Raw genomic sequence first — 16599 nt, 5'->3', positions numbered from 1 at the left:
CCTTGGTGTGTGTGTGTGTGTGTGTGGGTGTGTGTGTGTGTGTGTGTGTGTCCAAGGAAAAAAAGAGAGAGAGAGGGAGAGAGAGAGAGAGAGAGAGAGAGAGAGAGAGAGAGAGAGAGAGAGAGAGAGAGAGAGAGAGAGTAAGTGAGTGGGCTACTTTTGCATATTAAAACTGAAGGCACACTCAGTGTTGGCCCATAATCATATTTCAGGTATCCATTCTTCCCTCGACACCCCTTGGCTGAGAGTGGAACACAGAGATCCACAGCCCAGTGTCTGGCCGTAGAGACATATGACGTCACACCTATAACTGTCGACCACGTGTCAGTCATGTGGAATTACACCCTGAGATAAAGACTGGGCTCCTCTCTTGAGAGACATAACTAACCAGAGATATCTTTCTGTGATAGGAACATATTGACACTGCTTGTTATCCCATGAAAACCGTTGAACAACCCCTTTGATTATTACCGTATTTTATGCAAATAAATCGTCTTAAAAAAAGTGAACGCTTTGCTAAACACACCGGAAATGGTGTTGTGTCTTCTTCTTCTTCTTCTTCTGCGTTTGTGGGCTGAAACTCCCACGTTACACTCGTGTTTTTTGCACGAGTGGAACTTTACGTGTATGACCGTTTTTTTACCCCGCCATTTAGGCAGGCATACGCCGTTTTCGGAGGAAATGGTATTGTGTCAAACTGAAGTGAAAACTTTACTGAACACACCAGTGATGATACTGTGTTGAACAGAAGTAAAATATTTCCGGAAGACTCTGGTAATTGTATTGTGTTACAGAGAAGCGATCGTGTTGCTGAAAACACCATTGCTATACATGTATTGTGTTAAAGATAAGTTGAAACTAAATTGCTGAACACACCGGTGATGATTGTGTGTTAAAGAAAAGTCACAGCTCTAGACCGGTATTAGTGTTGTGTTAGGAGAACTGGAAGGTTTGCATAACACACTGGTGATAATATTTGGTTAACAAGGATGCATTATCAGAATCAGTGCTCATTATGTTCATTCCATTTATGTTCGAGTTTAGAGATGTTTGTGAACATATTTGGCAACAATGTGCTATGTATTGTTCTGTCCATATTGTAAATTAACTTTCTTTTAGCCCCCTTAACACCTACATGTTTAGCTGTTTGTACTGAGAAAAAAAGAACACTGCCTAGCACTCGTCATCTCTGGTTCTGTTGCTACAAGGGGGATAACCGGCGAGATGGTCGGACACCGCATTGCCTTCCACGAACGTGACAGCCGAGACATGAGTGACAGAGATGTCACAGATGAGTAGAACTGTTGGCGCAAAAAATATTTGAAGAAGTTGTTGACTCACCTCAGGGAAGGCAATAACGTCACGCTCATAAGAAAAATACCTATCTCAGTGTTAGGCATTTCTGCAGTGACACTACAGGGGAAGGTACTGGTAGGGTATCTATCATGTGTTAGAGCTCTGTATAAACTCTCAGACCATCGGAAACCATTGTCACGGTAACGTAAGCAAAACTGCCGATCTCGTTTCTTGAGTTAGGCACTTTTTCTTTATGATACAGGGAGACTTGTTTTGAGAATGTGAAAGTATGCAAAAGCTCTTTGTTGGGTTGTTATGCAGTGTTGCTGATTGAAAATGTTGCTGTCAGCACTTTATCTCACGTTGATCCCGTGGTAACAGCTCGGGTTAGGCAGTTTGCAACTTATAACTAAAATGAAATAGGCAGATTGTTCAGTAACCAAAGAAGTTTGTTTGCGTTTTTCTCAAAACATCAAAAAATGACATAGGCAATTATCTTATGAGCGTGACAATATGGTGTACAATTCTTCATGCATATTTGACCGCCTCTCCTCTACACATTCTGACGAAGCATTTACAATTGAAATGTTCTGCCTCATTTGTAAAGGATTCTCTTTTATTGAAGCGTTTTCTTTCTTTCTTTATTTGGTGTTTAACGTCGTTTTCAACCACGAAGGTTATATCGCGACGATATTGAAGCGTTTAACCACCAGAATAGCCTTTCTTTAATATATCATGATTCCTGCGTCTCTCAGACTCCCGTACCGAAGACGAATACGAGCTCTTTTGGCAACATTAGAAGCAGGTCCGCCTTCAACACGCATCGAGCAGCCATTGTCGGCGCTCAGTCGCCACAATGTCCAGCTATGATAACAAATTACGCAGAAAGTATACCAACTATACTTCCACCCTCAATGCAGATCGAAGCAAATGTGACCACCAGTGAAGCTGTAGCATATTCCTTCAATGCAAACAAAGAACACGAACTCCTAAGTAAAACAACCGCAAGTCTGCCTTGAATCGCGTCCTGCACGGCTTACACCAGGCTGCTCAGTTGCTAACCAGCATGTACAGGAAATCGTGTGTAAACATATGTCGCTAGTAATGGCAATTAAATTAATGAACACAGAATTACATATTTTAGTCAGGGTACACAAATGAATGGAGTACTTTTTTCTAAGTTCAGTTTGAGCAGTGGCAACGACTTTCTTGACATACACTAAAGGGTGTAATATGACTTTCAAAACTCATTTTTTCTATCATGAATGGTTTCAATAAACTTGAGTTTGAAGAGTATGAAGAGTTTGTGTGTATGTGTGTGTGTGTGTGTGTGTGTGGTCGATTCTCTCTCTCTCTCTCTCTCTCTCTCTCTCTCTCTCTCTCTCTCTCTCTCTCTCTCTCTCTCTCTCTCTCTCTCTCTCTCTCTCTCTCTCTTCTTTGTTTCTTCGGTTGCCTCCCCACACACACATGCATCGACACACAAATACATGCATGCATGCACACACACACACACACACACACACACACACACACACACACACACACACACACACACACACACACACCGGCATAGCGAATACGCACACACAGGCACGCACACATGCATGCATTTGATTTATCTATCGTTCTGTCCATCTATATATCTATCCGTCTGTCTATCTATCTGTCTATCTATCTATCTATCTATCTATCTATCTATCTATCTATCTATTTATGAGGTTACAAATCTGTAGATACAAATAAAACCCAATATGAACTTCATTTGTGAATATATACTTGAACAACAAAATAACCTAAGAGACAAGGACTACCAAACACAAAATGAAACTTCTTTGCAAGAAAACAAGCTAGTTATCAGCATGAAACAAAAAGTGGTCTACATTAGGAGCCCTTCCCCTACATTGCATATTAACAAAAACATTCATCGACATAGCTACTCGGTCACAATTCAGAGTCCAGTGACTTAATTAAGAGTCATCATGTACCACACACTTGATTTATTTACAGAAACAATAGACAACTGAATACTGACTAAGAGGTGAGACTGGGTTTTCTTTCTCATTCGTGTCACAACGCCTCCGACTTCTAAAGCGTACTGAAGGTAATCATGCTAGGCAAACCGCTGCAGCGTACGGAACAGTCAATCATAACAGCTGCACATCCAGCACTGGGTTTTACCGGTGTAGGATCCGGTCCGGTCCCCCCTCTGAAGTAGTCCCCCGGGGGACCAATTCGTGGCAAAAACTGCTCTATAATGGTCCCCCCTTAGACATCCAGCCTCGTTTTTCTTGTTACAATGTTAGTAATGTTACCAGCAATTTTAGAGAAAAGAAAGGAAATAATCAGAGACTGGTTTCATTTCTTCTTATCAGTATTTATTTATTATTCATTTTATTTCATGTGATTTTTCTTTTGAACGGCATTATAAATCAGATCTATTTTATTTTCTGCAAAATATAGTCAAACAAAGAGATTGCTGTCTGTGCACTACATAATACCGGACGAAGATATAGATTGAAAATGGCTTGAATGCCAAAGAAAAACGAGGCTGGATGTCTAAGGGGGGACCATTATAGAGCAGTTTTTGCCACGAATTGGTCCCCCGGGGGACTACTTCAGAGGGGGGACCGAACCGGATCCTACACCTGAATGAACATGTTTAGGACGGAGAGTGCAGTGTTTGGCAGCACGTGAGTGCAGCAGATTAAGTTGTCTCTGTAACCTCGGTCAGTGATGATGAAAGCAAGTCCATACTTGAACACACCAGTGATGACTACCAGGGCGGTAATGTTTGCAGGGCAGTTGTTTTTGTGATGAGAGCCGGTTGCGGCCGCTTGCAATGTCAGCGCTGTCTCCCTCTCGGAACTTGTCCGGTTTTTTGACAATTTTTTTGACAGACAGACAGACAGACGGTCAGACCGACTAACCGACAGACAGACCAACAGAAGGACAGAGTGAGTTATAGAGCTGTTGTCACAGGTTTAAAAAAAGTTGACATTAACAAAAACAGAAATCAACAACAACTTTTGTCTGGTTTTATAATATTATGGGAAAACATTGAAAGCAATTCATAGTAGTAGTACTACCACAACAAATACTCTCAAAGGGGAATTATATGCCTAAAAGTTTGACAGTTTTTATTTAATCTATCAGAATCCCTACCTTCCAAACTGTGATATGCCCACGTTTCAAACTCCTACAACCCTGCATTACTACTACACGAAAGAACAAAGTTCCAAGAATTATATCCTGGTGCACATTTATTTGTAGAGGAAGTACCAATCATTCAAGAGAGTTCACTTGATTTACAAATGGATTGGAGGTCTGTCATTTCCAAGCAACTGAATTGTAGCTTAAAATCAGTGAATACCCTTTATTTCTGACCAAGCCTCATTGCAATGACAGTCAATTAATTTTTCTCTCCAAAATCACAACATTATACCATGTCATACTTTCAAATAACCTCTAATTGCCCTTGAAAAAAATACAGGCTCCTGACGTTCTCAGTGCCCAGTGACGGCAGAGATTGACGAATTGCAATTCAACCGTGTAGCAAGATGACACCACTTGAGCCAGAGGTCAACTAATGATTAGTAATGACATTCCAATTCACAGCATCTTGATTGACAAGCTTGATTTTCCGTAATAACTGTGGAAAGTCAGAATTTTCAAAAATTTTCCCTGAAAAGCATTAATACTCGAAGCTCAGCGTTCACAAATGAATCAAATGAAAGAATGAAATCGATGATTAGATGCCACAAGACCTTATGTCGAAATACAAACGCCAGTTATGGGATGATATGTCATTTTGGAGAAAACAGAGACGATTTTCTATGAAACTAGCCTCGCCTTTGCCGATTTTCGTGGGGCCCACCGCAGCCAATTGCTTTTGTTGTGGCCGGCGCTCATAACGAGGGGTTTGCTATGGCTGCGAGTCTTGTGGTCAAAGCAGCACCGTTCTTAAGAGGCGCATGCCTGATAGAACGTTAAAGCTAGTTAAAAAATAAAAAAAGCCTTTCCCTCGCTCAAACTATATAGTCATATTATGTAGAGGTTACATGCCGAGTCTCAGTGATTATCAAAAATAATGGTCGAAGTTAGCGGATCATGAAAAATGCGAGCTTCAGCGAGCTTTTTCATGACCGCGAACTGAGACCATTATTTTTTATAATCACTGAGACGAGGTGTGTAACCTCTTTATTCCTCCTTTCTTCAGTTATTCAAAGAAAAGAGGAGTTTTTTTTGCGAAAGTTTGATCGAATTGTATTCACTCAACCAGTCAACCTGCGCAGGCGATCGATTAATGCGCGGTTGTATAGTTCCGTGCAAATCATTCCATTCTGTTAACACTTCTTGTCAGTTTCCATATTTTGGACTAAAATCAAGTACACAGATATGCTGTTATTCTGCTGTGGCGGTAAAGGCAGATATTGTGTGTTCTGTTTATGTTTTAGTACCGCTTAGAATAATGTTCTTTCGTCAAATGGGACTAGCAGACGAATTTTTGCACCCGTGTTTCAACGTTAATTACTGTATGAAGTTCAGTTTTCTGGGGAAAATAGTGTATGAAACCGCTTTATGTTGTTTAAATTGATGAGATGTGTGCATTTGGTTGCGTGTGATCTGTTTATAAAATGAAATATTGTTGAAAACTGACCGTCGGATTGCAGTCTGTTGTCGAAGAAACTGAGTGAAAAGAAGGGGAACTACTCTTGTCGCTAGACAAAGTATGAGTTACTTGCCTTGGGAATTTGCTTGTGATGAACGTTTGTGCACAGCAGATCTAGATTCAGAAAACAACCGAACTCATGGATTTTATATGGAGATTCATGTGTTCAGGCCTGTAGTTGTTCATTTAAATGCGGTATGTTTGTACTGTTTGCTCTAGAGATGTATACTTCGTACGAATAGAGCGTTCGGAACTTTTCAGTCGCAAAAGTAGTACCGAAACAGAACAGCTTCTCAACCCATTGCACTATCGAGGATTCAGGCTGTTGCTGGCTCGTTATTTGTTTGGTTGCTGGGTCATTATCGAAAAATAACTAGCTCTACAAGTTTACAGAGGTAAAGAAGCAGAGGGGGGAATAAATATCGATACAAAGCTAAAGACTTTATCTTCACAATTCAGAAGACCAACTTCATGTATATGAATAAGATTAAAAGTTACAAGCGAGATCGGCAAAACACTGTCAGTCCGGAAATTTCCGTTCGTAGCGATCAGTGCTGAGTGTCTCTCAAAATCGTAATCACTTTCAGAACATCACAATCCCAATTCACGATGTCTTTGAGTAAAGTGTAAAAAACCCGAAAAAAAAAAACCAAACACACAAAAAACAAAAACAAACAGAAAATCCACATTTGTGGCTTTGGCTGTGTGATAGTCTAACTGAAATGACTATTCCAACTTGGACCCAAATTCCAACCTTGCGCACGGCCGATTCTAGAATGGACCAGCAACAAGGGTTTCATTCTAGAATGGCACCCCTGTACTTGCGCAGGGTTAGAATTCCAACCTGGACCCGGTCCATTCTAGAATGAAACCGAATTCTAAGTTCGCGCAGAACATTTACAACTGAAAGCCGAGGGGGTGGAATACCGAGATGAACCTACAGAACTGTGCGTCCTCAAACCTGACATATTCATCCCAACATTGTATGAACTCAAAAACACAGAAAGTTGCTTTCACACGCCAGCTTTGATTGCCAGTGGTTATCAAAACGGAACTCGTGTGGTTATCAAAACAGAACTCGTGTTTCAAAGCATGGCTCCCTGTGTTGATTGTGCACTTATTTTCTCACAACCAAAATGATGACAAAAACGATGTTAGGTGGTTTGTTGTCAGACCAGCTTTTTAGTTTGTCGATCCTCGAGGGGCATATCGACTTTTGTTTCATATTTATTGACCAAGGCCGAAGGCCGCGGTCAATAAATATAAAACAAAAGACGATATGCTCCCCCTCGGACCGACAAAAAAGCTGGTCTGTCAACAACCCATCAAACATCTTATAGTATCCAGTCTTGGCTCTGACTGTGTAGTAAATAAAACTAAAAAACATGAACCCTTGGGTGATTTATCACAGTAGGTAATTAAGTTCTCTTTTGCAAACCTTCTTTACTGTGAGATCAAAAGCAAGCGCCTGTTTGATGATATTTAATCACGTGACCTGTTTGACACGCCAACAATCCGCTGTGTTGACGCCACGACATTACACGGTCACACTGCGGCACGGTCTTGGTTCTTTCTACCTGTGTATTGTAACACTTATTTCAAACCGTGGGGGCTGTGTACTGTTCATCACAGCAGGTAAGTGTGACCTCTGCTAATCTCCGCTTCTTAGACAGGCCCTCCTTGTTGCTGGGACGTGTGAATGAAGCAAGATGTGGGATAACAACTGAGCAAGTTCCTACTTTCTGTTTGCCGGAAATGTGTTTTTGGTTTGCTTGAATCGATCATATCTGTGAGATACCTTGGACAGTGTCGTTTGAATAGATATGCGGTCCTTTTAGACATAGAAAACACTGTAACGAAGTACGTACTTTATCACGAAATATTAAGAACCTGCTTGTGCAGAAGAGTGTTCATCCTCAGAGAATAAGGAAGGGTGAACATGATATCAGAGACATAGATGTATGCATGTCTCTGATGATATGTTTAAGTATGTCTTTAAATGTGTGTCAGTGTCTATTCTGTATCGCAGTGTGTGTCTGTGTGTCAGTCCCATGTTGTGTACAGCACTGTCTTGCTGTCTGTGCTAGATGTTTTATCGCAGAGTGTGTATGTGTGTCAGTCCAATGTTGTGTACAGCGCTGTCTCGCTGTCTGTGCTAGATGTTTTATCGCAGTGTGTGTCATTGTGTCAGTCCCATGGTGTGTACATCGCTGTCTTGCTGTCTGTGCTAGATGTTTTATCGCAGTGTGTGTCTGTGTGTAAGTCCCATTTTGTGTACAGCGCTGTCTTGCTGTCTGTGCTAGATGTTTTATCGAGCGTTTCACGCGAGGCACGCAGTCTGTGTGTAGCAAGTCCCACAGAATATGATATCGCAGGGCCGGACCAAATGAGTTGTAAGGGGGGGTTCCTCCTTTTTTGGGGGGGCAAATCAGCGAAGTGGCGAAGCGCGCGCGAACTAGGGGGGTCCGGGGGCATGTTCCCCCGGAAAAAATTTGAAAAACGGTTAAAATCTGTGCAATCTGGTGCATTCTGGGCCTTGTTTTGAGGGTTAAGAGCAGCATTGTTTTGGTGCTAAAACTAGTAAAAAAAAAACCCCACTCAAAGCAAGGTACATGCTTTTTCCAGGGGTGGGGTTCCGGAACCCCTGGAACCCCCCCCCCCCCCCCCTGGGTCCGGCCCTGTATCGTGCAGTGTGCACATTTAGAATGCACTTCCCTGTTGAACAATGCGGCTTTAGGTATGTGTGCGTCAAGTTCCACCATTCACCTCGTCTTTTTAAACATTTCTTTTCATGTTGTCGTATTCATATATAACATAGCCTAATCATGTTAACAAATTAAGTACAATCACGCACGCACGTATGCACGTACACACGCGCGCACACACACACACACACACACACACACACACACACACACACACACACACACACACACACACACACACACACACACACATACACACACATAAACCACAAGTTAATATGTTTACGTTGTGTCCTGGTTTATATTGAGTGACTGTATTTTTGAAGTGCGTTTACAATGTTTACAATGTTTCTGTTATCTCCATTCGTTTGGTATTTGGAAGTGTTATCTGTGTCTGTCCTTGTTATTCACCCGTAGGTTGCATTCTCCTGCGGTGTTTTGTGCACGGATAGTTTTACCTGCTGTCCAAGACCATCTCTAATGGGAAACATAAAGCATTATTATTAACACACACAATGCATAATTGTATTTCTTGACATATGTGTAGCAGAATTTTCTAAAATTACGTTAGCCTCCGCTGAATACCATTGAACAGAGCTTTGAAAAATGAAGCCACGAAAACATGTCTACCAGCTTACAGATATAGGTGGGAACGTTGCGATAAACCGCATTTTATGTCAAGAGCAGAGCACGTGTTTCTTGCATTTAAGCATAATATGTATCGATCATTTGTACAATCGAAGTTGCAATCTGTGGATCCACAGATGTGTACATATAAAACATCCTGCAGTGTTCGCGTTTTTGTCAGTTGTACATCGGTGATCTTACAACATTTTCACAAACATAATTATTATCCTTGATGTTCGAAGGGAGCATCAACGCGGGAGGATGAGGGCAAGTAACAAACCATTATCTGGTAGTGGGACGCTAGACGAGACAACCAGGGTTCTGACATTTTATTAGGGATTGATAGTGTGCCGGTTTTTGCCTGTCCTTTTTCTTTGGTTGAACAGAGCATTAATCAAGTATTGTACTTTTTTGTTTTGCTTCATTTACTTTAATTTACAGACACCTGGCCTCAGAGCGATGTATTGTGTCTAACCGACAAGCTTTACGCTGACATATTTTAAGCATGACAAGTCTTTCTTTTCTGTAACAAATGTAGTTGCTGTTGCTTGTGCATATTTTTTTTTTTTTTTCAACATTTTTTTTTTTTTTCGTTTTTGGCTCACGAAGTGTAGCCTATGCGATCGTAACTTTGTCTGTCTGTGCGTTTGTGCGTTTGTGCGTGTGTGTGTGCGTGTGTGTGTGTGTTTGTGCGTGTGTATGTCTGTGGTAGAAACTTTAACATTTCCGAGTCTATGTGTGAGTGGTTATCCAAGACTATGGATAAAGCTCGCATAAGATTACGTCACGGTCAAAAGTGTTTGACGTCAATTAATGCATCATGACGGCATTCCTCCCTGTAGTCTTTCTCTCTCGCGTGGTGTGTGTGGTCTCGGTCATTGTTATTTTGAGCGGGCCGAGACTAGTTGGCAGTCGTGTCTGTAAGTAGGCTACATGCAGACCACAGGCACTCGTCACGAGGTGGGCGTGGCCTATGGCTGTCACTTGTGATGGACGGGGGGTCTTTTCTTATGGTTTATACAAGGTATGATACTGATTCTCTCGACCTCGTCGGCAAACTTCGCATTCCTGCCATACACAGCTTAGCAAAGCAAAACAACGGCTATGATAAAATCAAGTATACATTAAACTATCAGGCAGCTACAGATTTATACCAATTAGACGTTGCTACGGCTGTTATTTTGCAAAACGGCACGGATTTTGGCACACAAAAACCCACGTTGTTCTAGACCGAACGGAAGTTACGTATGACTTACTTCCCCTTATAATCAAACCAAGACAACAAGCTGTGCCTTCATTGGCTGAAGGAAAAATATTGCGCGAAATCTGACGTGTAGATCTGTTGTAGATTTGAGAAAACATAAGAAGGTTGGTTACGTGTAATCTTGAATGAAATAGTAAGATTGTTTTTGTTGCTCAAGACTGTTATTTTTATGGAGCTTTTCTCAATGTCTGTCCAAAATTGCGCACCATAAGAGAGAGGGAGGGAGATAGAGAGGAAAGAGAGAAATTTTGTTTCCCATCCACATCAGTTACGGGTTGGTTGTTGATGTAGAACGATAGCAAAGCAGTCAGGTCAGATAATGCACACAGCACGAGACGCTTGCAGAGAAGGATATACAATCAGGGTTCTTGCATGCTTACAGTGTGATCTTTATTGCTATTTTTCATCAATGAACATAATGCCACAGCAAAACATATTTAACCCAATTGTACTTTGTGGTTTATGTTGAGAGTGAAGTTAGGATTTATCTTTTCAAGAAGTAGACTCTGCATCCAAATAATCTAATTTTCAGGCTTAGATTCCCAGTTAGCTAGCACACAAAGAGCACCAAGTGCAGTGACATCTGTGTACAGTACTGAGTAGGGCAACCGAGCTTGACCCATCTGTGCAATTATAAGTTGATCAAAATGCTAATCGAATTGATTGAAAATTAAGCAGATAATACCCTCCTGCTGCATATTTTATGCACACATTTTTTTCAACAAAGTAACTAATTGTTTACAGGTTCTGGTGTTCATCACAAGACATATTCTTATTTATATTTTTATTTTCAGAAGCCATATACTCAGGATCATTCCACATCTCATACCTGCATGTGCATACTTCAAAACCATTGAAGAAGTCACACATGAGTAATTATATCATGATCCTTCATATATATTTATTTCAAATTAAATCTTTCATTAAACACCTCCATATGTTACTAATCAGGGCCGGACTAGGCTAAGATGAGGGGGGGGGGGGGTTGCCAGTGGTGGTCAAGGGGGATGTTTCCCCTGGCGGGGTCAAGGGGCAGAGCCCCTTGTGGGGGTCAGGGGGCTTTGCCCCCTGAAGCTGATGGGTAGGTCATATTCTGAGATAGGAAAATGGTCGCTCCTTGCAGAAACGGCATAAAAATAAACAATAATAAAAAATGTTTTAAATAAGTGAGGTACATGTTTAGGCTAGGGGGGGGGGGGGGGGTTGCGCAACCCCCATAACCCCCCCGGTAGTCCGGCCCTGCTAATTCATACCAATGTACAACAATACAATTTAGCAACAACAGTATAGAGGAAGACACACTTAACTAATAATCTGCATTCAAAATTATTACAACACTTCTTTCGACACACACACAAACACACATACTGTTTGGAATCATACTGCTAAAGTTGAACGAACACATTTAACAGCAACATGCAAGCATTCATTCTTGTATTCAAGAAACATGCAAGTATACACTCTTCTTTCGTCTTTCAATAGACATTTTCCGAAAAAGACTGAGTGTTTATGGAGTAGTTTTATTTCTGGATGGTGAGCCGAGATAAAAAAAAAATAAAAATAAAAAACACACACACATGTTGATCGTATAATAGTGAACAATAATCATAAAGTGCATATTTTGTCAAAGTGTTGGTGTCGGAAATATGCACGAGGGAGCCCACATTCACTGCCAGCATGATAGTTTGACTGCTGATTGAAAAAGTTAACACATGATGGTAGTACTCATAAGTTTGGATGTGCAGGTTTTGGAAAGAACAGTGCGTCATATTTATTTGCAGAAAATGTGTATCGGGACTGTGAGGCTTTTCATCACTTGCCTGAACATTATTATCCCTTGGCATAATTAAGGTTCCTAAAGGTCGGCGGTCAATAAAACCCTCAGTAGATTTGTTTCCAAACATCGTCAACTGCAGTGTTGCTCTTAGGCCTAAGTTTTTTTTTCTCACTGGTCCACACTTTTTTTTCTGATTTGAAGCACTGTTGTGACCACTGGCTAATCAGCCTGCTGTCCGGTACATTTTGACATGTTGGAGGCCCTCTGATTGAAAAAATGTTGTGATAAATCTTGAAAAAGTTGGCCGCTAAGGTAAATCCACTTCCTCTCCACTGTATAGTTCTTGTCCATGAAACAAACAGTTCAGAATATCATTAGTGCGTATAGTCCTTAAGCCAAAACACTGCAGCTTTTTTCGTTCACCTCTCCATCTACTTATTTGTTTTGCTTTTGTACGTAGTACACTCACTCTCTTATCACACAGAGTTTCTCAAATAAAAAAAGAAACAAAACTAAAAACAGAGGAAACAAGCAAACAAACACCACCACAACCAAGAAGAAGAACAACCTAGCTGAAGACAAGCTGTTTTGCATAAACGCAAACATGTGCATAACTCAAAATGGTAATTAGACAGGTAATTAATCAGGTAATAAATCATGTCTAAAAGTCAATTCCTAGAAGTGTGTAAATAGTCAAAGCTCTAACTAAAAATGTAAAATAAAAATGTGTTACTAGAAAACACACACACACACACACACACACACACACACACACACACACACGCGCGCGCGCGCACACACACACACACACACACACACACACACACACAGAGATGATCTTGTATTTTCTGATAACATGTCCTAATTAAACCATTGAAGAATAGGTGTCTGAACTTACTCAGAGATGAAGAGTTGACCTTCTGTTGTTATTCCTCAAGAGATTAGTTCTGCTCATGCATGTCGCCTCGGGTTTTCCGTGTTCGGCCTGCATGCAGTTCCCCAAGCATCCGCTGTGTAAACGGATGTCTCTTTGTTACGTCTGTAGCTCCACTGGATATGAGGCTTCTTGTAAAGTTCTTCTGCAATTTGCTGTTCCAGCACTATCAGTCATCAATGTAGAATACTCCACCTGCAAAAGTGCCAATACCCCTAAAATTATGTGTCAAATAATTAACTTCTGATTCATAATGTAGTGTGACTGGACAACTGATGTGTAAACCTGATGAAATATAATCTGTAGTTGGTATCACTCGATAATTGCTGCTTCCATATTCAGCTATGAATCTTTAAATTACAATTTAAAACGGATTTACCCCTCCCCTTCGCTTTTAAAAATCACATCAATCTGAGAGAGGAAACATAAAATCCCCTAACTTGTCATTTGCTTCTGGTCGTTAGATCTAAATTACAACTGAACTAGGTGCACAGACTGAGTTTGAGATCTACTTGAATGAGTGAGCTGCCATACCCACGCTACCCAATCTCTCTCTCTCTCTCTCTCTCTCTCTCTCTCTCTCTCTCTCTCTCTCTCTCTCTCTCTCTCTCTCTCTCTCTCTCTCTCTCTCTTTCAAATAACCTGCTGAAGGGTTGGGGATACATGTGTTTGGGATTATCTATTCGAAAATTCGCTCACCTTCACATGTGGACTCCGTTACGTCTTCAGCAGAACATGGTCAAAACCATGGGTCATATGTTTCGTGACGTTCAACAACAGGCTTTGAATGAGTTCATCGGCAGTAAACAAACAATTCTCTCATCTCTGCTCGTGGTTGAAACACAACCACAATCCCTGACAAAACAGATTTTCCAGTTTTCGAAGACTTGATGCACTGGTCACACTGGCCGAATCAGCTATATATTTTCTCTGGTGAATCCATGGTTTCCAACTCCATCACAAGGATGATACAATCTAAATTTATGTTTGCATCCTATTATCTGGAAGTTGCAAGAAGAATCAAGGAATAGGAAAGTTGGTGGTGAACAGACAGATCGACTGACGAACGCCGCTGACAACTTTTTAATTATGCCTGGTCACGGGGTCACATGCGCAGAAAACATGCGCAACCTGTCTGTCGTCTGCTGCAATCTCGGTTTCTGATAACTTCACTACTTCCGTTCGGTCTAGAGCAACGAAGAGAGTTTTACCTTGTAATAGTAGTAGTCCTGAGAGCGCACAGGCCCCGCCCACTTTGATCCCGACCCGATCGTGACGAGTGCCTGTGATGCAGACAGACAGATCTAGATCTAGTGTCTCGCTTTCTTGCACAGTTTCACCTATGCTTACTGTGTGTGTGGGTGTGTATGTGTGACGGAGTGATTGAGTTTGTGTTACTGTTTGTCTATTTCTTACGTGAGCCTTGAAGGCTTCGCCTCTTGTTACACTTGTTCCCTTGTCCCGTTGTGCTCTCACACCGCCCCGTTCCTGCACTCGCTACTCCAACCACCTCTGAATTTCGTTCCGCTGCCAGCTTCTGCAGATTGTTGTTGTTGTTGTTGTTGTTGTTGTTGTTGTTGTTGTGTTGTTGATGTTGTTGTTGTTGTTGGTGTTGGTGTTGTCGGTGTTGTTGTCGTTGTTGTTGTGTGATGTACCGAAATTGTATTGTATTGCACTGGTGGTTGGATCTGTTAGAATTGTTACCCTTTTACACTAATTTTGTTAGACCTGTGTTCTGTGCATTGACATTGCCTTGTGTGTGTTGCTCCATCAGGACTAACTTGTAACCATGGCAACGGCAGCTGGCACAAGTTCAGCGGACACTGAGACGGAATGTTCCGTGTGTCACGAGCTGTTCAAGAACCCCAAACTACTGCCCTGTGCTCACGTCCTGTGTCGCCACTGTCTTCTTTCCTGGCTCGCCTCCAACACCGAGGCCCTCTGTCCGCTCTGCACAGGCGCCATAGCGGACCCCAAAGAGAAAAATAAGACGAAGGGGTGGGAGGAGGTGGTGAACGCCTTACCTGATGACGTCGCCATGGCAGCGCTGGTGGAGAGTACACGTGTACTGAGCCAGGATCACGCGTGTGTTGTGTGTCAGTCAGTCGCCGTATCTATCTGCCTGAACTGCAGCGATATGGTGTGTAAGGCTTGCAGTCAGGCGCACACCAAATTCTCTGCCAATCACCATCACAAGGTGGAAGACCTGTCCAGCATGACAGCGGAAGAGCTAGCCGCCAGTCAGCTTGACCACTGCAGCGTGCACACCAGCAAGCCCTGCGAGCTCTTCTGTCCCACACACGGGGCCGCAATTTGCCACCTGTGTGCCAGCGCCAAGCACCGCGCATGCCCAGACCTGACGGAACTGGCGGAAGCGGCAGACAAGTCACGTGAGGAGCTGAGTCAGATGGTGACGTCACTGCTGACGGAAGAGCAGCAGCTGGAAGAAGCTGTGGCAGCGTTGGAGCGCCACCTGGAGGCCACAGAGAAAGTGGTGCAAGAAGCTGTTGCTGAGATCGACAGAACCTGCGACCAGTTGGAGAACTCCGTCAAGGAATTCAGGCGTCGTCTGAAGAAGATGACGCTCGATGCCAAGGCCAAGGTGAAGGACACAGTCTTGACCGTCAAGGTCACCTTGTTGGATCATCGAGGCAGGCTGACGTCACACCGACGTGTTGCTGATCGCACCACCAGAGGGTCCACCAATAAAGGAATGTGTGACGTCACTCGTGCTCTGAGGGACCGTGTGAAGGACAAACTGGTCACTTGTGGTCAACGCCGAGTGAACTTGAAATCGGTTTCCATGGTAACGCTGATCATTGACGCTGCCGCTGTATCCCGTATTGAGAAGGAACTGTCGGAGCTTGGTCAGGTGAAGATAAGCCCTGCGTCTGTCGGTCCTGTTCAGGTGAGAACATCTATAATGGGTTTTGTTGTTGTTGTTGTTGCTTTTTACCCTCTGATAGTCAGCCTGTGAACGGTTGACTTATATACAGAAACGCCGTCGCATTTAGTTTACACAATGAAAAAGGTTATATTGTTATTGGATTCCTTGCGAAGCGCACTAACATTTGTACTTGTTAAGACGAGCACCATAGAAACAGAGAAAATACAACCATTATCAAACTTCAAAATTGGAATAAGACTTAGTGTTCATTAAAATAAAACATGCCTGCATTGATAAAATCATTTCAACTTTACTTGTTCAACAAATAACGTGTATTTCTTCAAAGTTGATATGGCGATGCAGCATTCTAAATACAAATGATGAGAAACGTTGGTAGAAACAAACGCTATTTTGTCACAGTCTAGCTACGATATTTTCTT

General features: G+C 42.2%; 2 protein-coding genes across 3 annotated transcripts in view; both read left to right on the top strand.

The window, feature by feature from the left end:
* The window catches only part of LOC138977241 (E3 ubiquitin-protein ligase TRIM56-like), a 9381-nt gene extending 9027 nt beyond the window's left edge, over positions 1-354 (top strand). Inside the window, exon 6 of the mRNA XM_070350148.1 lies at positions 213-354. Within this exon, the coding sequence (XP_070206249.1) occupies positions 213-354 (142 nt within the window). The remainder of the gene's footprint in view (positions 1-212) is intronic.
* Positions 1-16379, top strand: part of LOC138976335 (E3 ubiquitin-protein ligase TRIM56-like) — an 88239-nt gene extending 71860 nt beyond the window's left edge. Inside the window, exons 1-2 of one of the 2 annotated variants that reach the window (XM_070349202.1) lie at positions 7474-7600; positions 15047-16378. In XM_070349202.1, coding sequence (XP_070205303.1) covers positions 15062-16249 — 1188 coding nt within the window. In that variant the 5' untranslated portion in view covers positions 7474-7600; positions 15047-15061 and the 3' untranslated portion in view covers positions 16250-16378. Of the gene's footprint in view, positions 1-7473; positions 7601-15046 lie in introns of those variants that run through there. The other variant, XM_070349204.1, reaches the window with a different exon arrangement.
* The last annotated feature ends 220 nt before the right edge of the window (positions 16380-16599 follow it).

The sequence above is a fragment of the Littorina saxatilis genome, linkage group LG9, assembly GCF_037325665.1.
Source record: "Littorina saxatilis isolate snail1 linkage group LG9, US_GU_Lsax_2.0, whole genome shotgun sequence".
NCBI classification, from domain to species: Eukaryota; Metazoa; Mollusca; class Gastropoda; order Littorinimorpha; family Littorinidae; genus Littorina; species Littorina saxatilis.
This window is presented reverse-complemented; position numbering and strand designations above follow the sequence as displayed.